The sequence below is a fragment of the Dermacentor variabilis genome, chromosome 6 (assembly GCF_050947875.1).
Source record: "Dermacentor variabilis isolate Ectoservices chromosome 6, ASM5094787v1, whole genome shotgun sequence".
NCBI classification, from domain to species: Eukaryota; Metazoa; Arthropoda; class Arachnida; order Ixodida; family Ixodidae; genus Dermacentor; species Dermacentor variabilis.
This window is the reverse complement of record NC_134573.1, coordinates 5,027,275-5,048,795: the sequence shown is the minus strand read 5'-3', so window position 1 is coordinate 5,048,795 and position 21,521 is coordinate 5,027,275. Positions and strand designations below refer to the sequence as shown.

The window sequence follows — 21,521 nt, the reverse complement described above, 5'->3', positions numbered from 1 at the left end:
TTGTAACAGTGCACGTAAGGGTAACATATGACGAAGGCAATGATCGAGGAGGAATACAGTGAAAGTCGCTGATGCTTGCAAAAGCCAGTCTGAAAGTTTGCAGATGTTCACAGTAGATTCTGTACAAAAGCAATTTCCTTCTTGAACAACATTGAATAGTGCAGCATGGCAAAAGAACCAAATGCTTTACCACAAGTGGTACTATATAAATGCATCAGGAAGGAATACACATCAAAAGGAAAAGAAAAAGGATCAGCACGACAGATATTCTGTTTCTGTTACCGACAGGAAGCATGCATCCCTGCATGTAAAGATCCGAAAGGCTTTAGAAATCTTGCTTTTTTTTTAACTATTTTTGCATTTTTCAAAGATAGTAGCTTTGGTGTTTGCAAAGGGAAATGTCGAGCACAGTCGGCAGCCCCGAAAAGATGATGCACAGATTACTTCCACAAGATACCCCACCAACTGTTTGGCTGTGGCGTCAGTCCTCGATGGTGGTGATTTATTGGCATTCTCTTTAAAATGGGGCGGTGACAAATAGTCGCCTAGCCTGCTTGAGGTAAGTTCTACATGCAATAAAACTGCAACTTGGGCAAGTTGGTAATGCTTCGTCTTTAAATTAAAAAGTGCACAATAAACAAAGATGGATAGAACAAGAGACACACAACACTTGCATCACTCTCTCGTTCTATCCGCCCTCATTTTTTTTCGCGCTGTTTTATTTCAAGGTGTTCTGCAGGCTTTTAATTCCAGAATTTTGTACATCTCTTTTATACTGTGGTGATGGTTGACAGTGCAAACCCATAAGTCTCGACAGGCTAGAGCGCTGCATGTGCCTGCTTTTTCAGGCCGAGCCCTAAAGTGCCATGCATTGGCCTGGGCCCGAAAGATTCTGGCACCGCCTGACCCAGCGCAGCCCAGCTCTGTTCGACCAATTAGCACTTGGCCCTATACGAAGCTAGGTCGAGATCTCAGTTGTTGTGACAGTCTGGCACTGGACAGTCTTCAAGCTGCATCAAAGCAGCTTTTTGCCCTGTGTACCCTCTTGCTGGCTACTTTAACTGTGCGAGAAATAAACATTAAATTCATTGCTAGCCGAACACACACAGATTATTACAATATTTTATATGAAAACAGACATACACAATGGGCAGTTAGGAAAATGGGGTAGGATCAGGCTGTCAAGAGCCACTGGGAGTGGCACAAGGCCTGCTTACATTTAGGCAGGAAGATATAGAAAAGTACATCCACTGAAGTAAATTCATTAAAGTGGGATATATAAATAGTTGTGCACAAGATATTATAGCAAAGGCATAGGTGAACACTCCCATACACACCGCCTGCCATTTCATCTAACTTTTGAATCTTGTGTAATTATTGGGATGTACAGTGATGGGAGTCGAGCCAATAAATTCGGTGCGAATGTAAATTTATATACAGTAAAACCTCGTTATACCAAACCTGCTTAAACAGTAGCTTCATTTTAAAAGTAGTAAAGTCAAATCCTCGACTCAGTGACCATTGAACATAATGTGTTTTGTATCTGCATAAACCGTACCAGGTAATTGCGTACATGTTGGTTAACACGTAGTGTTTTCATTTTTCGTTGCGCAAGCATGGCGGTGCGTCACCTCCATCGGGCAGCCCGGCAGAACAACAAGCCTTGAAGATCTGAACAACGACCTCCAAGCACCCTGTGCATTTGTGCGCGAAGCCACATCAACATAATTTCGGCGCCGTCCCAGAGATCGTTGTGGAGTCATGCTGAAGCTCGGATAAAAAAGACGTCGGGTGCTCAGCATGTAAGAAAAATTAGACATCATTCGTGCTGTCGAACATGACACGAAGTCGGCGCTGGCATGCGACATGGGTTTACTGTTGACTATGGTGTGTGGCATTAGGGACGTGAAGAAGTTGCTGCGACCGCGAAAAGATGTCGGCTGCGAGGTTCAACTTTTGGCAATCGTTGCCTCTGTTTTGCCGAAGTGTTGCCTAGCGACAGTGATAAGGATGTCACGGAAAGCGACAGCACGGGCGATTCAGGCCCAACAGTGGCAGAAGCTGCACGAATGCAATCGTCACGACGAGAACAGCACCCCGCAATGAAAAGGTGCCCCGCGACTTCCGCAACGCTACCGCACCCGCGTGGAGAATATGCAACACCAACAAGGAATCTGCAATGCGAGTGTTTGCCGAGAAGAGGGGGCTGGTTGAAAAGCTGACTCGCAGCTTCAGTAAGTTTGAGGCCGCTGTCGTCGCTGCTAGGCCGCCGCATCATCACACGAAAATACCACTTTTGTCGTGCGACGTAAATAACTGCATGTTTTTTTCCCCTTTATTCGCACTCTCTCTGAGTTCTGCTTTTGACAGGTAAGTGGGTGACCTCATGCTATTTCGGTTAAGCAGTACTACCGTTTAGTACATACTTTTTCCGAGCTACAGCCAAGTACGGTTTAACGAGGTTTCGCTGTACACCTGTCTGTTGGCTTTCAGGAATACCATAATACACAGCCACTAGCAGCTTTTCTTCATTAAACATAAATTGTTGGTTGGCAAGGCTAACCCTCATGTTCAATCATATTTTCACATAGAACATATCATTTTTATTGCTTTATACGACTTCATTATAATGGTCTCAGTTTTTCAGTCGTGAGTTTAGGCATCCTTGTCTTGCAATATATGCAAACTTGCAGTCTACTTTTGTCAGTACAATGCATGTACAACGTAGACAACTGTTGTTTTTCCCATCAGATTGAATTGGAGCCCACCTAGTGCTAGAAGAACATACACAAGGCTTCAAGCACAAGGGTCCAGCCCCTAAATGTGAAAATAGCATTAAAAAAAGAAAATTCACTGAGCCAATAAAATTTTCTGCCTTCTGTTTGCCTTTTCACATGCCTCTCACTAATGTTGAAAAATTTTACAGCATCTACGTAGACTTGAAGTATTTATCTTGGAACAGTGGACACTTGAAGGTCTAAATTTAATAATTGGACTGATTGTGCAATGAACTGCAGCAGAATATCCAATTCACTTGAAGAAATAATGGAAACCAGTAGCAAGTTGCACTATGCCTTAACACACATAAAATGTTAAATGAACTTTCCAGAATCTATTTTCAACCACTAAGTACTGTAAGAACTCGTTGAAAATTTTAGTTTTTCTATTAAAATCACGCACAGGCAGTGCAAAGTGGCACATCAGTGACCACTGTAGAAAATTGCATATTTTTGTGCAGCAACAAAATATTGCAGATGATTCTGCCTCTAGACACGTATTCAGCTCTTGAAAAATGTAACCAGCTGTACTGAAACTCGTCTCATTGATTCTTTTTCTGGTTGCTACATGAAGGTTAGCTTGGATACCTGAAGACAGTATAGTGAATATCATTTTGCACCGAGTCTCTCACCATTCAAGTAGTTTCCAATCTCTTTAGCACGATTGCAATGGAAATATCTTTGTCATATTGATGAGTCTGTGATGCCAAGCATAAGCATTATAAAATATGACCGACACACACACAAGAGAAGAGAACGGGACCAGGGCGCCTTTTTACTCGACTGTTTTATTTGCAGAACGCAGGCACATATATACAGTCAGTCAACACATGCGCACAGAGCAATCATTCATTCACGCATCTAATCAAACATTCATGACGCACAACGCTCAAGATACCTCATCTCGGCCTTACATAATGATATCGAAGTTTCGCTAATGCACAAGCTGCCTTTCTTGCCTATGTGATAGGCTTCAACCAGTTCCCTTGCTCTAGTATCTTCGAGCAAGAATACGCACATCTGGAAAACGTGGTTCACAAGAGCGTGAGGGACAGGTCCCGATGTGCTTAGGCAAATTTGGGCCCTCTTTCAGTTGCTCAACATTTCTTTCATGCTCCCTGACGCGCTCATTAACACAGCGCCCGCTCTGACCTATATAGGAACGACCGCACGAAAGGGGGATCTCGTAGACAACCCCTTCGGCACACTTCATGAAAGGTCGCCCATGTTTGGTTCCACAGCCTTTTTCAGTTTTTTCTTTTCTTTTGGCGATTTGGGAGCAGAGGCTTTCCAGCTTCCTTGGGGCTGAAAACACTAGCGGGACGCCATGTCTGCTCGCTACCTTCTTCAGATTGTGGGCCACCTTGTGCACATACGGCACACCCGGTTACAGTGTACTAGAATAGGGGCAGTGTATTCAGGCGGCGGAGCGCGCCACGCACTGCTTTGAAGCCGAAAGCATAGACAGGTCCTGGATGTATGCGGCGGCGCTGCAGTCGCACGGGCTGTACGGACGCATTCTCCATGTGTGCTTGCCATGTGCTTGCTCTGAAGGGCTCTGAAGGACTCTGAAGGAGTTTGTCTCGTTGGGAGTCACATGCAAAAGGATTGCCATTTGTTGGGCTTGTTGGTAGACTGACTTGGAAAGCATATTTAGCGCCAACAAACAAGGACAGAAGGGAGACGATACCACAATGCGCTAACTTCAACTTGATTGTCAGGAAACACCCGCCTATTTAACTGTGCATAGGTTAAATAGGTGGGTATTTCCTGAAAATCAAGTTGTTGAGGTTAGCGCATTGTGGTGTCATCTCCCTTCTGTCCTTGTTCACTGGCGCTAAATATGCTTTCCATTGCAAAAGGACTTTGCAGCTTGAGCCAGTCGACGGCAGATGTGCTCCGTGTGACATTGTGCAGCATTTTGGCTCTGTTAGAATACTTGGAAGGAGAGGGTTTTAAATACCTATTGACATCTAGACTAAGCCAATAAAAGTTGGAGAACTTCTTGTGAGGAGGGGGGGGGGGGGGGTATTCGTGCGGATCCAACAATCACCCAATGCCGTCTCAATTTTTTATTGTTGTGAACTGCCTTTTTATATCTTGGTGAAGGCAATGCAAACAGGGAACACAGAGGTCAGTAAAGATTTGGTATCGCTACTTCACTCGCCTGATAATTCTGACAAGGAAGGGGACGTTGCGTCACAATTGACGAGTTAGTTGAAGCTGGAAATCTGACGCTGGTAGAGCAAAGGCTAAACAATACTGGCAGAGCACCGGGCTTATGGGGAGGAAAGGAGCGATGACCGCCTCATCCATTATATATGGCAGGGTATGCCGCGCAGAAATTTTTTTACTGGCAAGAAATGTGAGGACTGCCGCTCTCTTTTGCAGAATTCTAGTGTCAGTAGCAGAGTCTCAAAATTCACGAAATTTGTGACGGGGGGAGGATTGCTGTATTCCTCCAGGTTGCTTTTTGAAGCACTAAAGACACTTGAGGAAATATATATACAACCTTCAGCAAAGACGAGCTTTGCAGCGACAGCATAGTTGATGTCATGATTCTAGTAAAAGCTTTAAATTTGGCTATGCCATACGCTGCAAATTACATGCTGATAATTTCACATCGGCAGTTGTACGTTTTGTGTCCTAACAAGGCTGCAGTTTTTATTCTTTATTCATTCAAGAATTACCCCGCATTGCCCGAAGGCGTTATAGCAGGGGGGTTGCTGGAGGGAAAAAAACAAATCTTCATTTGTACAGCACACTTGCTCTTCACACAGTTGATTCCACTCCGCAATAGTTTTGACAAAAAAGGAGTCTGCAAACAAGTACGTCCTGGCACGGTACTCGCAGATTTTAAGTGAATGGTCATTCGCCTAGAAATATAGTGTGGTTCTTTCAAGTAGCTTTTACTGCTAATTCCAGTTTTATTATTAAATATGAGGTATAAAAACATCAGTCTCAACTTTTTCCACCGAGAGGAAAGCAGTTCCCAATTCAAGTTTCATTTCAGTGCAGCTTTCTCTCTGCCCATACCGCCCCAAGACGAACCTAGCAGCTCGGTTTTGAATTCTTTCCAGTTTATCAATCACATTTTTTTGCGCGGGGTCCCAGATGGCACAGACGTATTCCAAAATTGGTCTCACACATCTTAAGTAAGCAGTTTTCTTTAGGTTCGGCTGTGAACATTTCAAGTTCCTCTGAATAAAATTGAGTGCCCTACCAGCTTTTACAATGACTTCATCCACATGAGCAGACCATGAGCAGTCGGATGATAGCGTCACACCTAGATACTTGTATATAGGTTCGTTTTTTATCAGGGTATTATTTATCTGGTAAAGACTTACAATTCGTTTCTTCTTTCTTGTAAAACATACACGAACACACTTTTTTAAATTCAAATTCATCTTCCACGTGGAACACCAAGTATTAATACATTATAAGTCAAATTGTAACATGGCAGCATCTTGTTCACTCTTAATTTTCCTATAAACAACACAATCGTCGGCAAAGAATTGTATACATGAGGAAATACCAACAGAAATATCATTTATATAAAGTAAAAACAAAAGTGGCCCTAAAACTGAGCCCTGTGGGACTCCTGACATCACATCAGCGTATGCCGAGGTTTTGCCGTTCAAAACAACACACTGTCGACGCTGAGACAGATAATTTTCAATCCAAGCGAGTGCGCTTGAGTGAATATTTAACATTTTAAGTTTAATAAGAATAAGTGGATGTGACACTGTGTCGAATGCCTTGCGAAAGTCTAAAAAGGCACAATCTGTATGTTCTCCCTCGTCAACATCGAATTCCAATTCATGATAAAATTCAATTGATTGTGTTGTGCAAGATAGACCTTTCCGAAACCCGTGTTGTTCTTTGATTAGTACATATATTATTATTTGTTATATGACGCATTATCTCAGTATATATAATATCGTCAATGATTTTGCACGAGATGGATGTTAGTGAGATAGGCCTGTAATTTGCGACATCTCTTTTCGAACCCCCTTTATGAATAGGTACAACTTGAGCAGTTTTCCAATCATTAGGTAAGAGTCGTGTGGATAGCGATTTCACATAGATTGAATAAAGGTACATCGAGATAGGTGTAGCACACCGCTTTAGTATACGTGGAGATATACCATCCGGACCATTTGCTTTGGTTTCATCTGACCTTTAGGAGTGCCTCAATGCCTCTAACGCTTAATTCAACTTGTTCCATTAAAGGAAGTGTGCTTGCATGCTTGCAGGGAAGTGTGTAGAGCTATGATTGCATTTAGGTAGGAAGACAGATTGAAAATATGTATTCAAACGCATTGCCTTTTGAGTATCATCTGTAATTATTTGTTGATTACAAACAATTTCATTTATTCCTACAAAATCTGATCCGCATCCTTTTAAAAACCTCCAAAAATGTTTAGGATTAGTTTTCATTCTGTCGTTGAGTGCCTTAAAGTACGCTTCCTTCGTATTTTTTATAGCAAACTTATACTCCTGTGTTACTTCAGATAACTTATGTGATTCATACTTTTAGTTTTTTTGTATCTATTAAATGCTCTCTTTCTTTTTTTAATTATTCTGAGAATACGCGAATTCACCCAGGGTTTCTTACGTTTCTCGAGTCTGGTGGAATCTATGCTTGGAACATACTTGTCCGTAAGCTCAAGCAGTTTATCTTTAAATACCCGCCATAAATCATGGATGTCGTAATCCTCAGCAAGACATTCAAAAACCGGCAAGTAATCGAGGAGCTCCTGGGAGATACTAAGATAATCACCTTTTTTTGAAGAAAAAAACTCTCCTTGATGTAGGTGACGTTGATCGGTTAATATCTGTTTTAATGTTTGCAATGACAGCGTGATGGTCACTTATTCCTGGTATTATATAAACCGAGCTAATAAGGGTAGGTGAGCTTTTAGGTGAGGGTAGGTAAGCTTTTACGTTAAAGGTGTTAATCAGTGAAGAGGAGCACAACGAAAAATGAAATTGCACTTTAAAATTAGCTATACTGTTCTTAGCAGGCTGGTGCAACATATGTATGCTGACCCTTCTTTGTCTTTTTTGTCTGAATGCACAAGTTTTTCTGGTGCATTCAAAAAGCTAATTTTGTAAATATAATTAAAGATGAATTAAAAAATTCATTTGCGCATATTAATTCCATTGTAAGTCTCCATTGTTTGGGTAGGAATGTACTTGCACTGTTTTTCTGTGTTTTGGCATACTGTGTGTAGTTTTGCAGAGACCGCTTTTATTTGGCGTCTTTCCTACCTGTTTTATTCCTTCCATAGAAATGTAGGATGTCGGTGTGTCTCATACTCGCACATGAGCCTGACGGTCGGGAACACTTAATGGTGTAAATAAAAATATTCACAAATAAACTGTGCAAATGTAGTTGCGGGGGGTATGCGAAACAGAGTGAAAGAACGAGGGACAAATGTTTATTGCGAAAGAAGGTAAATGTCAAGCAGGGAAGCTCTTTAGCTCGGGCTATGTACATACATGTTGCTTTGCCTTCTCTTCTACAACAGCGGCTGAGGAACTAAGCGCTTGGCATTGGGTCACGGATGCCACAGCCGCTTTTTTATGAATGCGAACTGCAAAAGAAAATGTGGGCACCTGGAATCCAAGTTGGTTTAAATCAATTCGATGTCCTTTACTACGGCATTATTTTCAGCTGACGTTTCCGTCCAAATAATTTCTGGCTACGTGGCAGCGTGGCTCAAAACAAATTTAGCGGCTTTATGCCACTACTTCTTTGCTGTCAGGTTAATAAATCCGTCTAATGGGCGTTGAGATGCGCTAGGAGTGCACATACAATTCATCTCTTATATGAAGTGAGTTTCAGGGATGCATCTTAGCATCCACTGAGCATTTGCACGTCTATTTGATTGCGACAGAAAATGATTATCAAAATATCAGCATGCAGCGCTGGCGCTGCGCCGTACGTTCCGTACAGCCATGTACAGGATGGATGGATGGAAGGTAGGAGCGTCCCCTTTGAAACGGGGCGATGGCAGTTGCCACCATGCTAAGATTTTTATTTTGCCTTTTATTTTTATTTTTATCTGTGTTGTGTGTTATTGAATTTCTCAATTTTTTTTAAATACATCTTCCTACCATTTTAACCTTATGTCACCTCTCTGCTTTTGAGCCACCAATCCTCCAATCTCCTTTTGCTAATTTCCACCGCATATTTATTTACATGACTATTATTATCTCTGAACCCTAGGGCCTCGGGAAGGGTGACTGTGGCCGCATCGACATCGGGCTTGATACCATCACATTTTACTATGAGGTGTTTCATTGTTTACAGTACATGCGTCTTCTTCTTGGTTAAATTTCTTTTTATAGCTCCGCGTTCTAAGACATCCTGATCTAGCTTCAAAGAGTAGGGCACTGCATCTTGAGTAATCATAAAACGCTCCCTTCCTGATTTGCTGCTTCCACTATCGATATAGTTCCACACTATGCTTCTTTTCCATTGAATTTATCCAATTTTTACCTTGCGCATTTTTAACCTGTCGTTTAATGCTCTTGTCTTTCTTCGTCCTCGTGTCTGGCATACTTACTCGTTAGCTTCCTAGTTCTTTTCCACCATTGTGAGTCAACGCTCTTTCTGTATAGGTATTTAAACACCTTAGCTGCCCACCTGTTATCGTCCAATTTCCTCTGACGTTTTTCATATAGGATTTTACTCTGAGCTTCCCTTTCTTCGAACGATGCCCAGCCCATATCTCCCTGTACTGCTTCGTTTGTGGTTTTCCCGTGGGCACCTAGTGCTAACCTTCCCACAGCTTTCTGATTTACTTCTAGTCTCGACTGAACCTGTGCCCTTAAACACAGGACCGCATTCCCGAAAGTAAGCCCCGGCACCATTACTCCCTTCCAAATACCTCTCAGTACCTCACACCTGTTGTAACCCACAATGCCTTATGTTTCATTATCCCGGCATCTCTTCGCCCTTTTGCTATGAGAGACTGTTCGTGCTTTTCCGTGTACATCTGCCCTTTGTTTATCCATACCCCCGAGATATTTGTATTCGGCCACTCGGGGTATTTCATGGCCTTGTAAGCTCCTGATCAGTTGTATTGTTGAAAAACATCCCACCGGACTTAGCTGCATTAAACTGAAATCTAAACTGTCTCCTTCGTCCCCACAGTAATTAACCAGAGTTTGCAAATCTTCCTGGCTATCTGCTAACAGTACAATATCGTCCGCATACATTAAAGCCGGTAGTCATTGCTCAACAACCTTTTCGCCTAATCTGTACGACAGATTATACCCTAGATTGCTTCGTTGTAACCTTCTTTCCATGCTTCTCATATAAAGCATGAACAGCAGCGGTGATAGAGGACAACCTTGCCTTAATCCTTTGTGAACCTCGACAGTTGTCGTTTCCCATGTTATTTCAACATTATTTTCTCGATATAGTTCCTGTAGAAAATCAATTACCTCATGACCGATACCTACAGCTTTTAATATTGTCACGTGGTGGTGACGTTGAAGAACACAGTAGCAAATACTGTGAAAGACAAAACTAACTTTTATTGGGCGAACCTGTGCCCACAAAAACAGGCTACACTTGTAGCACTACAATAGCTGCGAACACGGTCGGCGATCGTCGAAAATCTGATGAGCGGGTCAAGTGCGTCGGCTTTTATTCGCGCCTTCCAGAAACGCTAGCGCCGCCGCACGGATCTTTTCGGAAGCCGGGAGGGGGTGATGGATTTCTCGCTCACGCGGTTTCTGCAGCTGCGTTGCGTACTTGTGCTCTTCGTTATGGAAGAAAACAGTCGACGAGCGAAGAGCAACCGCATGTGCAGTGTGCCGCAATGCACAAATCGTGCAATTTCCGGAAAAGTGAGCCTGCACCACTTTCCAAAAGATAAAAAAGGGAGGAAGTTGTGGGCGATCAAGCTCCGCATCGGGAAGCAAGTGAGCGAAGAAATGGTCGTATGTAGCGATCATTTTAACAAAGACGACTTCTTTTGGGGCCACCTTGGTGAGTAATTGACTGTTGCGATGCTCTCAATGATTTCATTTTATTCTTGTGGTGAGCTGATTGTGAAATTTTGCCTTAAAGACGGGTTGAAGCCCTTACGAAAGCGGCTGAAAAGAAACGCCGTGCCTTCGCAAAAGATCCCTATGCGCTCCCACGAAGCAAGTGTGAGGCCTAGGGTTCCCCGAAGAAAGCCCCCCACAGATTCTCAAGGTAAGTTTAAGTACGCAAGTGTCACCGTTTATTAAATGTTCTGCCTGCACTCGCGCTGTTTCGGTAAATATTCCTCGACGGTGCCTGACGCTGCGTAGTGAGCATTTCACACTAGCGTACGTATTCTGCATCTGTTCTTAGTCGTTCTGTGTGAAAATCAAACAGGCGGTCAATGTGCAAGGCGTTCGCTACTTTTTTTGGCTGTAGTGAAAGTTGTGTACCGATCGGAGGTACTGCGCAAGCGTTTGTGATCTTTTATTTGTTTTGCTTGGTCTTAAAGCATCTCTTCTATTGACCTAACAATGTTGCAGGAAACGAGGGCCAATAGGACGACGTATCTGAAGTCGTCATTAATGAAGATTGCGCATGCGAGCTTCCTGATAATTTGGAAGAAAGTGAATACAATGGTGAGAATTTTTTTTCCGACCCTCGCACCCAAGTTTTGATGATGCATAGGCATTACCGCATGTTTAAGTTTGCCGTTTCACCAAACAAGGCGAGTCCGGTTGTGCAACTGCAAAGGGCAATATATCGAGAGTGGTATCGCCGAAAGATTTTGGGCACCTAGATAAATACACGTTCTACTATTAAGAGACTAAGGCTTTTCTAATGTCACCTTAGGCAAGTAACCTACTGGAGTGACTCTGATGCAATAGTGTTCTGTGTGTGTGAATGTGTTTTTCTCACTTTTTGTGCTTTTCTTTGTAATATTTCGGCACCTCCCTTACCCTTTCACCTGTGCACCAGGTTAGCAAAGTGGATGTTTACCTTCCAGGTAACCTCCCTGCCAACCTCCCCGCCTTTCGCATCTGATACTTTCTCTCTCTGCTCTTGAATTTTAGAGCAAAGGCAAGCCAGTGCAATGCATCTTGTTTTATTTTGCCGTAAGACTGAATACACCGTGTTGTAGGACACTTCACATGGTTTTATGAAGGATTTAGTTCACCATCATTGTATTGCAGACCCACCTGTGCAGGATTGGCTTCCCCCCCTTTCAAGCTCTTGCTCACGAACAACAGCAGGTAACTTTTTGCTTAAAACTGTACCAATTTCGCTCTAAATTTTTTCTTGCGTTACAGAACGAGACGCTGCAAGGGCACTTGTTGAACTTCAAGAGCTGGGCCACACACCTGAGCTAAACAAATCCATTCAAGTGAACTCACTGGACTTCACACAAAAATTTAGGATTTCGGACGTGCTTCTTTCTGATGCTCACCTAAACACTTTGACTGGCGTACCTTCTCATGCACTTCTAAACAAGATTGTTTCACTCGTAGAGAAGTATGAGGCGGCAAATAGGATGGAAGCTTCTGTGAGGGACAGAGTTATTTTGGTGTTCATAGTTCTGAAACAGGCTATGTCATTTTCCTGTCTCAGTGTACTTTTTCAATGCAGCATTTCGTCCATACACAGATATTTTGTGCACACACTGCCTCTTGTTGCTGCAGTGCTGAAAGCTGCCATTGAGTGGCCTTCAAAGGAGGAAATTTTAAACAATATGCCTTCGCACTTTAAACAGTATCCGAGAGTGCGAGGTGTTGTAGATTGCACAGAAATCCCAGTTGAAAGATCTCGCTGTGTGAAATGTCAGCTACTGACATATTCACAATACAAGTCGACTTACACTGTAAAATTTCTCATATGTGTAAGTCCAGCTGGCACAATAACATTCATCAGTGAAGCATTTGGTGGACGAGCCTCAGACAAAGCCATTACAGCTGAGTGTGCAATACTGGAGAAGTTCGAGTCATTCACAGATGACATTATGGTCGATAGGGGTTTTTTCATTGATGACTTGTGCACTGCCCGTGCAATTGGCATAATTCGGCCACCTTTTGCTTAAAAGGACTGCCAGTTTGACCGCAATGATGCCCTTAGGACAGCTGATATTGCTAGGGCACGGGTTCACGTAGAACGAGCAATACAACGAGTTAAAATATTTAAGCTCTTCAACTCAACTCTGTCCTGGGAAATGCTGCCTTATATCAATGAGCTGTTCACAGTTGCGTGTGGGCTAACTAACTTGTGCGCACCAATACTGGCTGATGATAAATTTCAGTAAGCACGCTTGCAAAGCTGACACAATTCATCCTCATCATTGCAATCCTATTTTATGTCCACTGCAGGACGAAGGTCTATCCCTGCGACTTTCCAATTATCCCTGTCCTGTGCCAGCCGATTTCAACTAGTGCCTGCGAATTTCTTAATTTCATCACCCCAGCTATACTTCTCCCGTACTCGACTGCGCTTCCTTTCTCTTCGCACCCATTCTGCAACCCTAATGGTCTACCGGTTTTCTAACCTACGCATTACATGATGTGCCCAGCTCAAATTTTTCTAATAATGTCAATAAGTATATTCGGTATCTTTGTTTGCTCTCTGATCCACACCACTATCTTCCCGTCTCTTAACTATATGCCTAACATTCTTCGTTCCATCGCTCTTTGCGCGTTCCTCAACTTGTTCGCAAGCTTCTTTGTCAGTCTTCACGTTTCTGCCCATATGTTAGCACCGGTAGAATGCGCTGATTGTATACCTTTCTTTTTAATGATAATGGTAAGCTTCCAGCCAGGATCTGGCATGTGCTCCAACCCATTTGTATTCTTTTGCTGCTTTTACTATAACTTCGAGATTGCTGGTGCCATTACCCTGCTTATCTTTTAGTGCATACATCTTGGTTTGACCTACGCCAAGCTTCCTTCACCGATTTCATGCTGCGTCCATCTTTTACGGCTTTTTTCAGTCTTTATCGCGTTATAATTTCGAATCACTTATTTTCGCCTTGTTGATCAGTTTTGACAGTTTCGCAAATTCTATCTTATCTCTTGAGTTGGACACTTTCATTCTTTGTCGCTTCTTTATTAGGTCCTTTGTTACTTGGGAGAGCTTGCCTACTGGTTGCCTTGGTGCCTTGCCTCCCACTTCAATTGCTGCCTCTGAAGCCATCCTCGTAACGGTTTCATTCATTAGCTCTATGTCATCTTCATCTCTGTTCTAAGGCTGCATATTTGTTTGCAACTACCAGCCTGAATTGGTCTGCTTTTACCCTTACTGCATCTAGATTGGCTTGTTTCTTCTTGACCAATTTTAATCTTTCCCTGTTCAAATTGAGGTGAATCCTAGCCCTCACTAACCTATCAGTGTTGATCAGACACATATTGCTATGGTTAACGGAACACAAACTGGCGAATGTTAATGTTACTTTAACAGAACAATCTCTTTTGGTGTATTTTCCACTTAATTTGTGCGACATCATCAGCTGTTCAATTATACATACTGTCTATAGTATGCGCTGTTGGGTCAAATAGGCGTGATGGTTATTTTTTTTTTTTTTTCATCACTTTGTCGTGTACATTGCAATGTGTGACTAAGTACAGCTGTGAACTTGTGGGCATTGCAACCACAAAGACGTGAAGAATGTGAACCGAGAGCAGGTGGCAAATATACGAGCATGCGAGAGCCTCGCATGTGGCATACATTTATTTGCAGACAACCTATACAAATGGAAGTGATGTGTACACATTCAGTTAAGAGACATATGAAAGTTGAGAGGAGGGCGAATATCAACATTTTCTAACAAATAGTAAATATTGAATATCACATAGCAAAACGCAGACACACATTTACAGGAGGAATGTTTATTGTGGTATGTTTATAGGTGTGATACGTGTACTGACAAGTAAAAAAAAAAGCAGCCAAGTATATCAGGTACAAAGGACCAGTTATAAACACAGAAGCACTAATTTTCAAGTAAAAAACTACTTGTATTCGCTCAAGTACTTTAGAGTGACTGCAAACAAGCTCTTCAGGAATTATGAGCTGCTGTGTGACTAGCTTTTCGAAGAATGCAAAATAAATAGTTGCTTAAAAAAAGGATCAACAGCTTTCTTCTCTTTTTTGCAACATGTGCACTGTAGACACTTGTAAAGGTGTCATTTGCAGAGAAAACATCACAGGTTGTAGAGTAAAAAATGAAACTCCATGACTAGACATCCAAAAGCACTAAATGACAGAATACAAGCAAAATTTGCAGCTGGCCATTTATGCATATGCTGCAAAACCTAGAACCAAACTTGAACTCATTTTGCTTCTTCGATGCTTCAAAAACTCTTGCCATTTCAGTTCTCACAATTTGCTATACTTTCCTTAGCAGACATTGAACAGTAAATATAATTAACAATTGCTTAATTGCTGCTACATATATTGCAATTCACGGCGGCCGCATTTCGATGGAAGCGAAATGCGAAAGCACCCGTGTACTTAGATTTTCGTGCACGTTAAAAAACCCCAGGTGGTTGAAATTTCCGGAGTCCTCCACTACGGCGTGCCTCGTAATCAGAAAGTGGTTTTGACACGTAAAACCCCATAATTTAATTTTTTAATATATTGCAATTCGTAAATATTACAAAGTACTGAATAGCTTTTCTTCTAAGTATCCCCCCTCCCACTGAATGGAAGTGATCAACAACGAAAAAAACCTATGAACACCAACATACTTTCAAGCCTTGCTAATCTGCACAAGCTTAGGTAGTACCCTTTTGAAGTAGACATACTGCAGCCTGTCTACAAGTGCCTGAATATGCTCGGTGTCTCTCGGCACATGAATGACAAGGCTCTCAACTTTCGAATATACTATAAAATGACACAGATTCATGTTAAGGAGGAGCATGCCCAGTTGAACCTGGGAATAATACTTGTGAGCACGTCTCAATGCATAATTTTCTCCATCACACACAATAAATGCCAGCTTCTTAGCATTTACAAGGTCTTGTATGCTAGAGTGCTTGCCTAGAACAGGACACTTCACTTCCAGCAAGATGTTCGTTCCCCTCTGCTCACTTATTCCATCCGGGCTGTAGCCAAGCCAAGGAACATCTGGAATGACGACGAGTCCCAGCTTGCTCACGCTTTCGTTATGAGTCTTCTCGTACTCTTCAAGTGCAAGAGGCTCGTTGTCTTTTCCATACATTGTGGCTTCATTTCCCTTGAAAGGCTCCCTGCAGTACAGCCTGTCCAGCTTTGCTTCCCAACTGCGTGTACCTCTTTCTTCAAACGTGTAGAGTTCTCTGCAGATGCTTCCAGTAATTCTTTTTTTTCTTTCGCTGTGCCACAGAGTGGATGACTGATCAGTTGTCTCGCGGCATATTTCCCTAGCTTTGGCATAGGAGAGGCACACATTTTGAAGATAGAAACTCTTTTCATTTTCATTGAGATGTTCAAGAGTAAACCTTTTCAGTACTGTTTTTTCACCATCTAGCACCAATTCAAAAAATGAAAATTTTGTGTGCTCTCTCAAGTAGCAACCTTGTGTGAAAATTGTGTCGATGGCGCGGACTATGTTCAAATTGCTAGTGAAAGGGATTGACTTTCTTGCACGAGTTTTGTGTTTTGCCAGTGCAGAATTTGGTACTGCATCGATAAGTTCTTTCCTAATCAGGACTTGAACATCTTCAGGGACACTTATTGGTTGAAGCTGCTCGACGTGGCAAAACAAACTAATTGGCCTTGGTTTGTAGATGCTGGCGGCACTGGCACGTCCCCACTGTTGTTGCACATCCGTGCATGACAATGAATCCAGGGAAGTGGCACTTGTCCTGTACATCAAAATAAACATACCTTGCTGAAATACTCTGTGTATTGGCTTTTTTCTGCATCTTTCATATGATTCAAGAAAATGTTTCCTAACAGTGTCGCGATGGGGCTAGTTGGAATTCTATGATGCAACTTGGTAGTGCGGAAAAAAAAATTAGACAGACGGGAACCATTTCAGTTTTGAGTTAGCGCTTGTGTACATTGGTTCCATTTTGTTTCATCCTTTGTTTCCGTGTTGGTAAGTTACATCAACAATATTTTACAGCAGATTCAGAATGAAAATCCTACAGTAAACAAATAAAAAAGCCCAGAACGTTTAAAACATTTCTGGGCATTCTGTGGTTATTAATACAGCCTGTGCCCACCTGAAGTGACTGAAGCAACACATACTCAATTGATTGCTGTGTGCATGTTCTTGAAACTCGGTTCCTAGTGCAACAACAAGCCCCAGATGGCATTGAAAAGGCATCATTGCCACTGACTTCTATGTTCGCCTTTTACAATGTGGCTCTTAGTTCGACATAAGGTAAACATATTCACTGTCACTTGATGCACATTACAGGCAAGCCAACTAATGAAAATAAATAAACACATGATGTATAAAGTTTTACCTGTTCAAATATATCAAAGTGGCAAACAAATGTTTGCATTGACCAGAGAGACCGGCCTTGCACGTGCATTCTCCCTGAAAACAATCAAACCAATGTTAAGCACGCAAACGACCTTAAAACCGCGCTAATTATTTACAGGGCAAATGCGTAGGCTCCCACATGCACATTGAATTCTGGAAGCCGAAAACAACACATTGGTGCTTTTATGACACTAGAACGACGAAATTGCGCGTTTAAGCCCGAGAAGTAAGTAAAAAAATAATTGCATTTAACGCGTTGCACTTTGGCGAAATCGCCGTACAGCACGCGAAAACGCTAATCATGCTGGAAACGGGGCGCGCTGGCACACCTCATTAGAGAGTTTTAGAATTGGGGGCCCAAGCGGCTTGGGGACCCAAGAAAATTGCGCGCCACAAGTGCGCATGCGCAGAACCCAAGCCAGTCTTGGGTTCTTGCGTTCGCGTTAACCCAAGACCCAAGAATCGAAAACTAGCGTGGGCCCCCAAGCCGTCTTGGGCCGCCCTCGCGGGTGACAGTGATGACGTACAGCAGATGGTCGCAGAGCAAACTTTATTTACTTCAACTGATTTTCGCCATTTCACGCGAGTGAACTCAGTTTTTTCGCAGCGCGACACAAGAAAACACAAACTAAGAGCACTTCGCTTCGATTGGCTTTGCTTGGCTTAGAATCGCACACTTAATTTGTAATACTAACCGGTACTAACACAATGATTACGTTTCTTACATTGTTCGCTCTTTTTGCTCAAAAATGCATTGTTAGTTTTCACTTGTAAGAAAAAAGGTTCCTTCTTTTTTTTTTTTTTTTACTTTCAAGCACCTGTCTATTTTCCACACTGCGGCGCCCCGAGCGCTCAACCCAACGCTGTCTGCGTTCGACCCAATCCTCAAACTCTGCTGCTCATCTAAACCCAAGAGCAACCGACGCAACGCGGCTTGGGGGCCCAGTGCCTTGCGCCCCCAATTCTAAAGCTCTCTAATGTCTCGCTCATAGCTTCTAAATCGGCACTACTGAAATGTTTCCGTGTTACCTGGCATTTTTAACAAGCATTCCACAAATAAGCCATTGCAGGGAGCCATGAATGTACATAACGTCATCAATGCACACAACGTTTATTTTATGCAGCGGCATGAGGGGTACTGCGCTTTGTTTACATCCGAGCGCCACCAATTAACTGCTTGGTGTCAATTCTCGTACATCACGTATATCTTTAAAAAAACGTAAGGTGAAATACTGACCTTTACGGCGCCGGTTTCATTGCAGACTTGGAACTTTTATAGTATGCGGGGGGCCTCTCACGGCGCTTGTCTGCAGGCATAGTGACTCGACCTCGACAGCCGCGCTTGTCGTCGCTCGTATACCGCAGCATATTATATGGCCAGCGTTAAACGCAGCCTCTCCTTCTACAACACATCTCTGCGTTTCCTTTGCAAGGTCAAGGATCGCGCTTAGAGATACTAGAGGCCCGTGAGCCGCCTGCACCTGGAGACGCGCACGCTTTCGTGTCGGCTCCATCACCTCTATCCCCGCCATGGATGGATGGATGATTGTGGCTCAACCCTTTGAATCGGGCGGCGGCGGCGCGCGCCACCTAGCCTTTAATGGTTCTATATGCATGCATACCTATGTATTTAATCCTTTACTTTTGCGTTGATATTGTCCACCAATCAGATAGCCTCCGTTTAGTTATTTCTACCTGTTCAAAGTCTATTCTACTTTCACTGTCTTTAAAACCCAAGGCTTTGAATAGTTCCCCGTTAGATTCAACTGCAGGGTGAAGTTGTTTACAAGCAAGTATCACGTGTTCCGCCGTTTCCTCCTCTCTACACGCCTCGCACACCAAATCTATCTCCTGGTATCTGGCTCGGTACGTTTTAGTCCTCAGTACACCTGTTCTGGCTTCGAACAACAATGAGCTTCCCTTAGAGTTATCGTAAATATTTTCTTTGGCTATTTCTTGCTTAAACGTCCTGTATGTCTCCAATGCCGATTTGGTTTGCATCTCTGTACTCCACATACCCCTATCTGCCTCCTTAACCTTTTTCTTGACAGATGATTCCTTACTTGTTCCCCCGCTACTGCCCAAGTATTTGCTTGTCAATTTTCTAGTTCGCTTCCTCCACCTCGTGTCAACATTCCTCGTGTATAAGTAACTGAAAACCTTCCTAGCCCACCGAATTTCCCCCATTTTTCTCAATCGCTCCTCAAATGCTATCTTGCTACTAGCCTCTCTGCCCTCGAAAGAAGACCATCCCAGATCCCCCTGCACTCCAAGATTTGGTGTCTTGCCATGTGCTCCCAGAGCGAGCCTACCCACACCACGTTGCCTAATTTCCAACTGTTGCCGGGTCTCTGTTCTAATACATAGAACTGCATTGGCAAAAGTATTGAAACGTTCTCCGCGCCCCCTATAGTCGCTGGAAAGTGCGAATAGATCGGTCGTCGAATGGTCCAGATGAACCGCTGGGACCCGCGTGTCTTCCACAAAGTTCTACACTATTCGCGTCGCGCATAGATGCAATCAGGATTACACAAGTTGCGGTGAAAGACAGTGGACGGAACCATCGATAACATTCCAGAAACTTCTTTTACATGCAGACGCGTCTTGCGCTGTGCGATAACATTTGTTAGGCGGCGAAACGTTGTCGCCTGATGAAGTTAAGTACATGTGTCATTGCCCCCCTCTTAAAAAGCATCTACCCGATACTGCAAACAAACGAAAGCAATAAATAAAAGCACTTGTTGCACAGAAAAAAAAAAAAATAAGGAAGTTCGTCAGCGTCCGTAAAAGGGTTTAAGGCACACCACGTGGACCACTCCAGATCGTGCGCGGCGCCGCTGTGAATGCGAAATGTCGTCTGGCACGACCTCATAGTCCAGTGCGCCAATACGTCGGATGACCTTGTAGGGTCCGAAATAGCGTCGCAGTAGTTTCTCACTGAGTCCTCGTCGGCGTATCGGGTTCCATACCCAAACACGGTCGCTGGGCTGGTACTCGACGAAGCGTCGTCGGAGGTTGTAGTGTCGGCTGTCGGTCCTCTGCTGGTTCTTGATCCGCAGGCGGGCGAGCTGTCGGGCTTCTTCGGCGCGCTGGAGGTAGGTAGCGACGTCAAGGTTCTCGTCAGTGACGTCCGGCAGCATGGCGTCGAGCGTCGTCGTCGGGTTCCTGCCGTCCGTAGAGTTAGTAGAACAACTCTAGAGGGAAAGCTGGGCCGGAAAAGTGGGAACCTCTAGCATAGAGTTTCCTACAAAAATTCTTGTAGGAAACTCTATGACCTCTAGGGCGCCGCCCTGTTGCTACTGGTCAATGTGGCCAGCGCAATTACTATTGAAATAGCTGAAAACAAGTACAGGTCACCTTATGGTTTGTCATCTAAAAACGCATACCTGATGGCTTTATGAAGGTGGTACGTCAATATTAAGTTTACAGAAAGTGATCGCTAAGTCCGTGACTTATGCAACTCACGATGTACGCATTCATGCAATAAAAGATGACGCGAATTTCTGTTTCGAATCAGTTTTTTGGATGCGTAGTAGTTTCGCACAGTTTAGGTTTGACCAATGCATTGGTTTGACATGCGATCGCGCGTCGACAGCGGACGCTATGGCACACTCGTGCCGTATGTGCCACCGAAGCCCCGAAGTGCTCTGGCATATACCGTCACATGTAAGTAAACGAATGTATCTCCTTGTTGAGACTATCACGCGAGTATGCAGCTCTTGTGGTGCATCACAATCGTTTAATTGAGAAGCGTCACAGTAGAGCATTTTTCTACATGCGGAGCGGTGTTTTTATTTGCAGGTTTCCCTTCAGTAGGAAATTGCTGGACAGGCGGACCAGCGCACCGGAATTGTGCTGGCGAAGCCACAAGCAACTCATAGAATCTGTTTAATTGTTGCACTTTGAACAATCATGCTTCTACAAAGGCCACAGCAGAAAAACAGTGTGATGCCGAGTATTTCTGTGCCACGAAGTAATGAAGAGGCGAGTGCCTAATGCGGACGAAATCGAGTGCATCGAGACTTAGAACGACAGAAAGCTGAGCTAGTTGGTAGGATAAGGATTCATTATGCAAAGCAGAGGGGAGGCGTGCAGACAGGACACAAGAGTAGAGAAGTGGGCGGCGCTCGTGTTGTCCACTTAGACTCTACTCTTGTGTCCTGTCTGCACGCCTCACCTCCGTTTTGCATAACGAGTGCAGCAACCCACATATTAATAGCGTAGGCGTTTTATTAACTGTGCAATATTTTCAACACTTCCTTGCATGCCATTTCATGTGGCATATCTTTTCTGGTCACAAATT

At 43.4% G+C, this 21,521-nt stretch overlaps 3 protein-coding genes across 3 annotated transcripts in view; 2 read left to right on the top strand and 1 right to left on the bottom strand.

The window, feature by feature from the left end:
* Positions 1 to 2,891, top strand: part of Sod2 (superoxide dismutase 2) — a 160,643-nt gene extending 157,752 nt beyond the window's left edge. Inside the window, exon 6 of the mRNA XM_075694707.1 lies at positions 2,752 to 2,891. Coding sequence (XP_075550822.1) covers positions 2,752 to 2,772 — 21 coding nt within the window. The 3' untranslated portion in view covers positions 2,773 to 2,891. The remainder of the gene's footprint in view (positions 1 to 2,751) is intronic.
* Positions 2,892 to 9,247: 6,356 nt separating this feature from the next.
* LOC142584585 (uncharacterized) lies at positions 9,248 to 14,694 on the top strand. Its single transcript, XM_075694698.1, has 5 exons — positions 9,248 to 10,785; positions 10,867 to 10,995; positions 11,307 to 11,402; positions 11,958 to 12,017; positions 12,075 to 14,694. Exons 1-3 carry the CDS (start codon positions 10,506 to 10,508, stop codon positions 11,321 to 11,323), a joined length of 426 nt encoding a protein of 141 aa, XP_075550813.1. The 5' UTR covers positions 9,248 to 10,505; the 3' UTR covers positions 11,324 to 11,402; positions 11,958 to 12,017; positions 12,075 to 14,694.
* On the bottom strand, positions 14,438 to 20,521 carry LOC142584586 (uncharacterized). The gene is made up of 2 exons (XM_075694699.1): positions 17,199 to 20,521; positions 14,438 to 16,589 (listed from the first exon to the last, which is right to left on the bottom strand). Exon 1 carries the CDS (start codon positions 20,356 to 20,358, stop codon positions 19,993 to 19,995), a length of 366 nt encoding a protein of 121 aa, XP_075550814.1. The 5' UTR covers positions 20,359 to 20,521; the 3' UTR covers positions 14,438 to 16,589; positions 17,199 to 19,992.
* Between the last annotated feature and the right edge of the window lie 1,000 nt (positions 20,522 to 21,521).

What these genes read in the sequence shown, in the direction of transcription:
- LOC142584585 (XM_075694698.1), top strand. Translation starts at nt 10,506, where the DNA reads ATGGATTTCTCGCTCACGCGGTTTCTGCAGCTGCGTTGCGTACTTGTG. An exon ending in CTTCTTTTGGGGCCACCTTG is followed by an intron (nt 10,786 to 10,866) that starts GTGAGTAATTGA and finishes TTTGCCTTAAAG; the next exon opens with ACGGGTTGAAGCCCTTACGA.
- LOC142584586 (XM_075694699.1), bottom strand. Translation starts at nt 20,358, where the DNA reads ATGCTGCCGGACGTCACTGACGAGAACCTTGACGTCGCTACCTACCTC.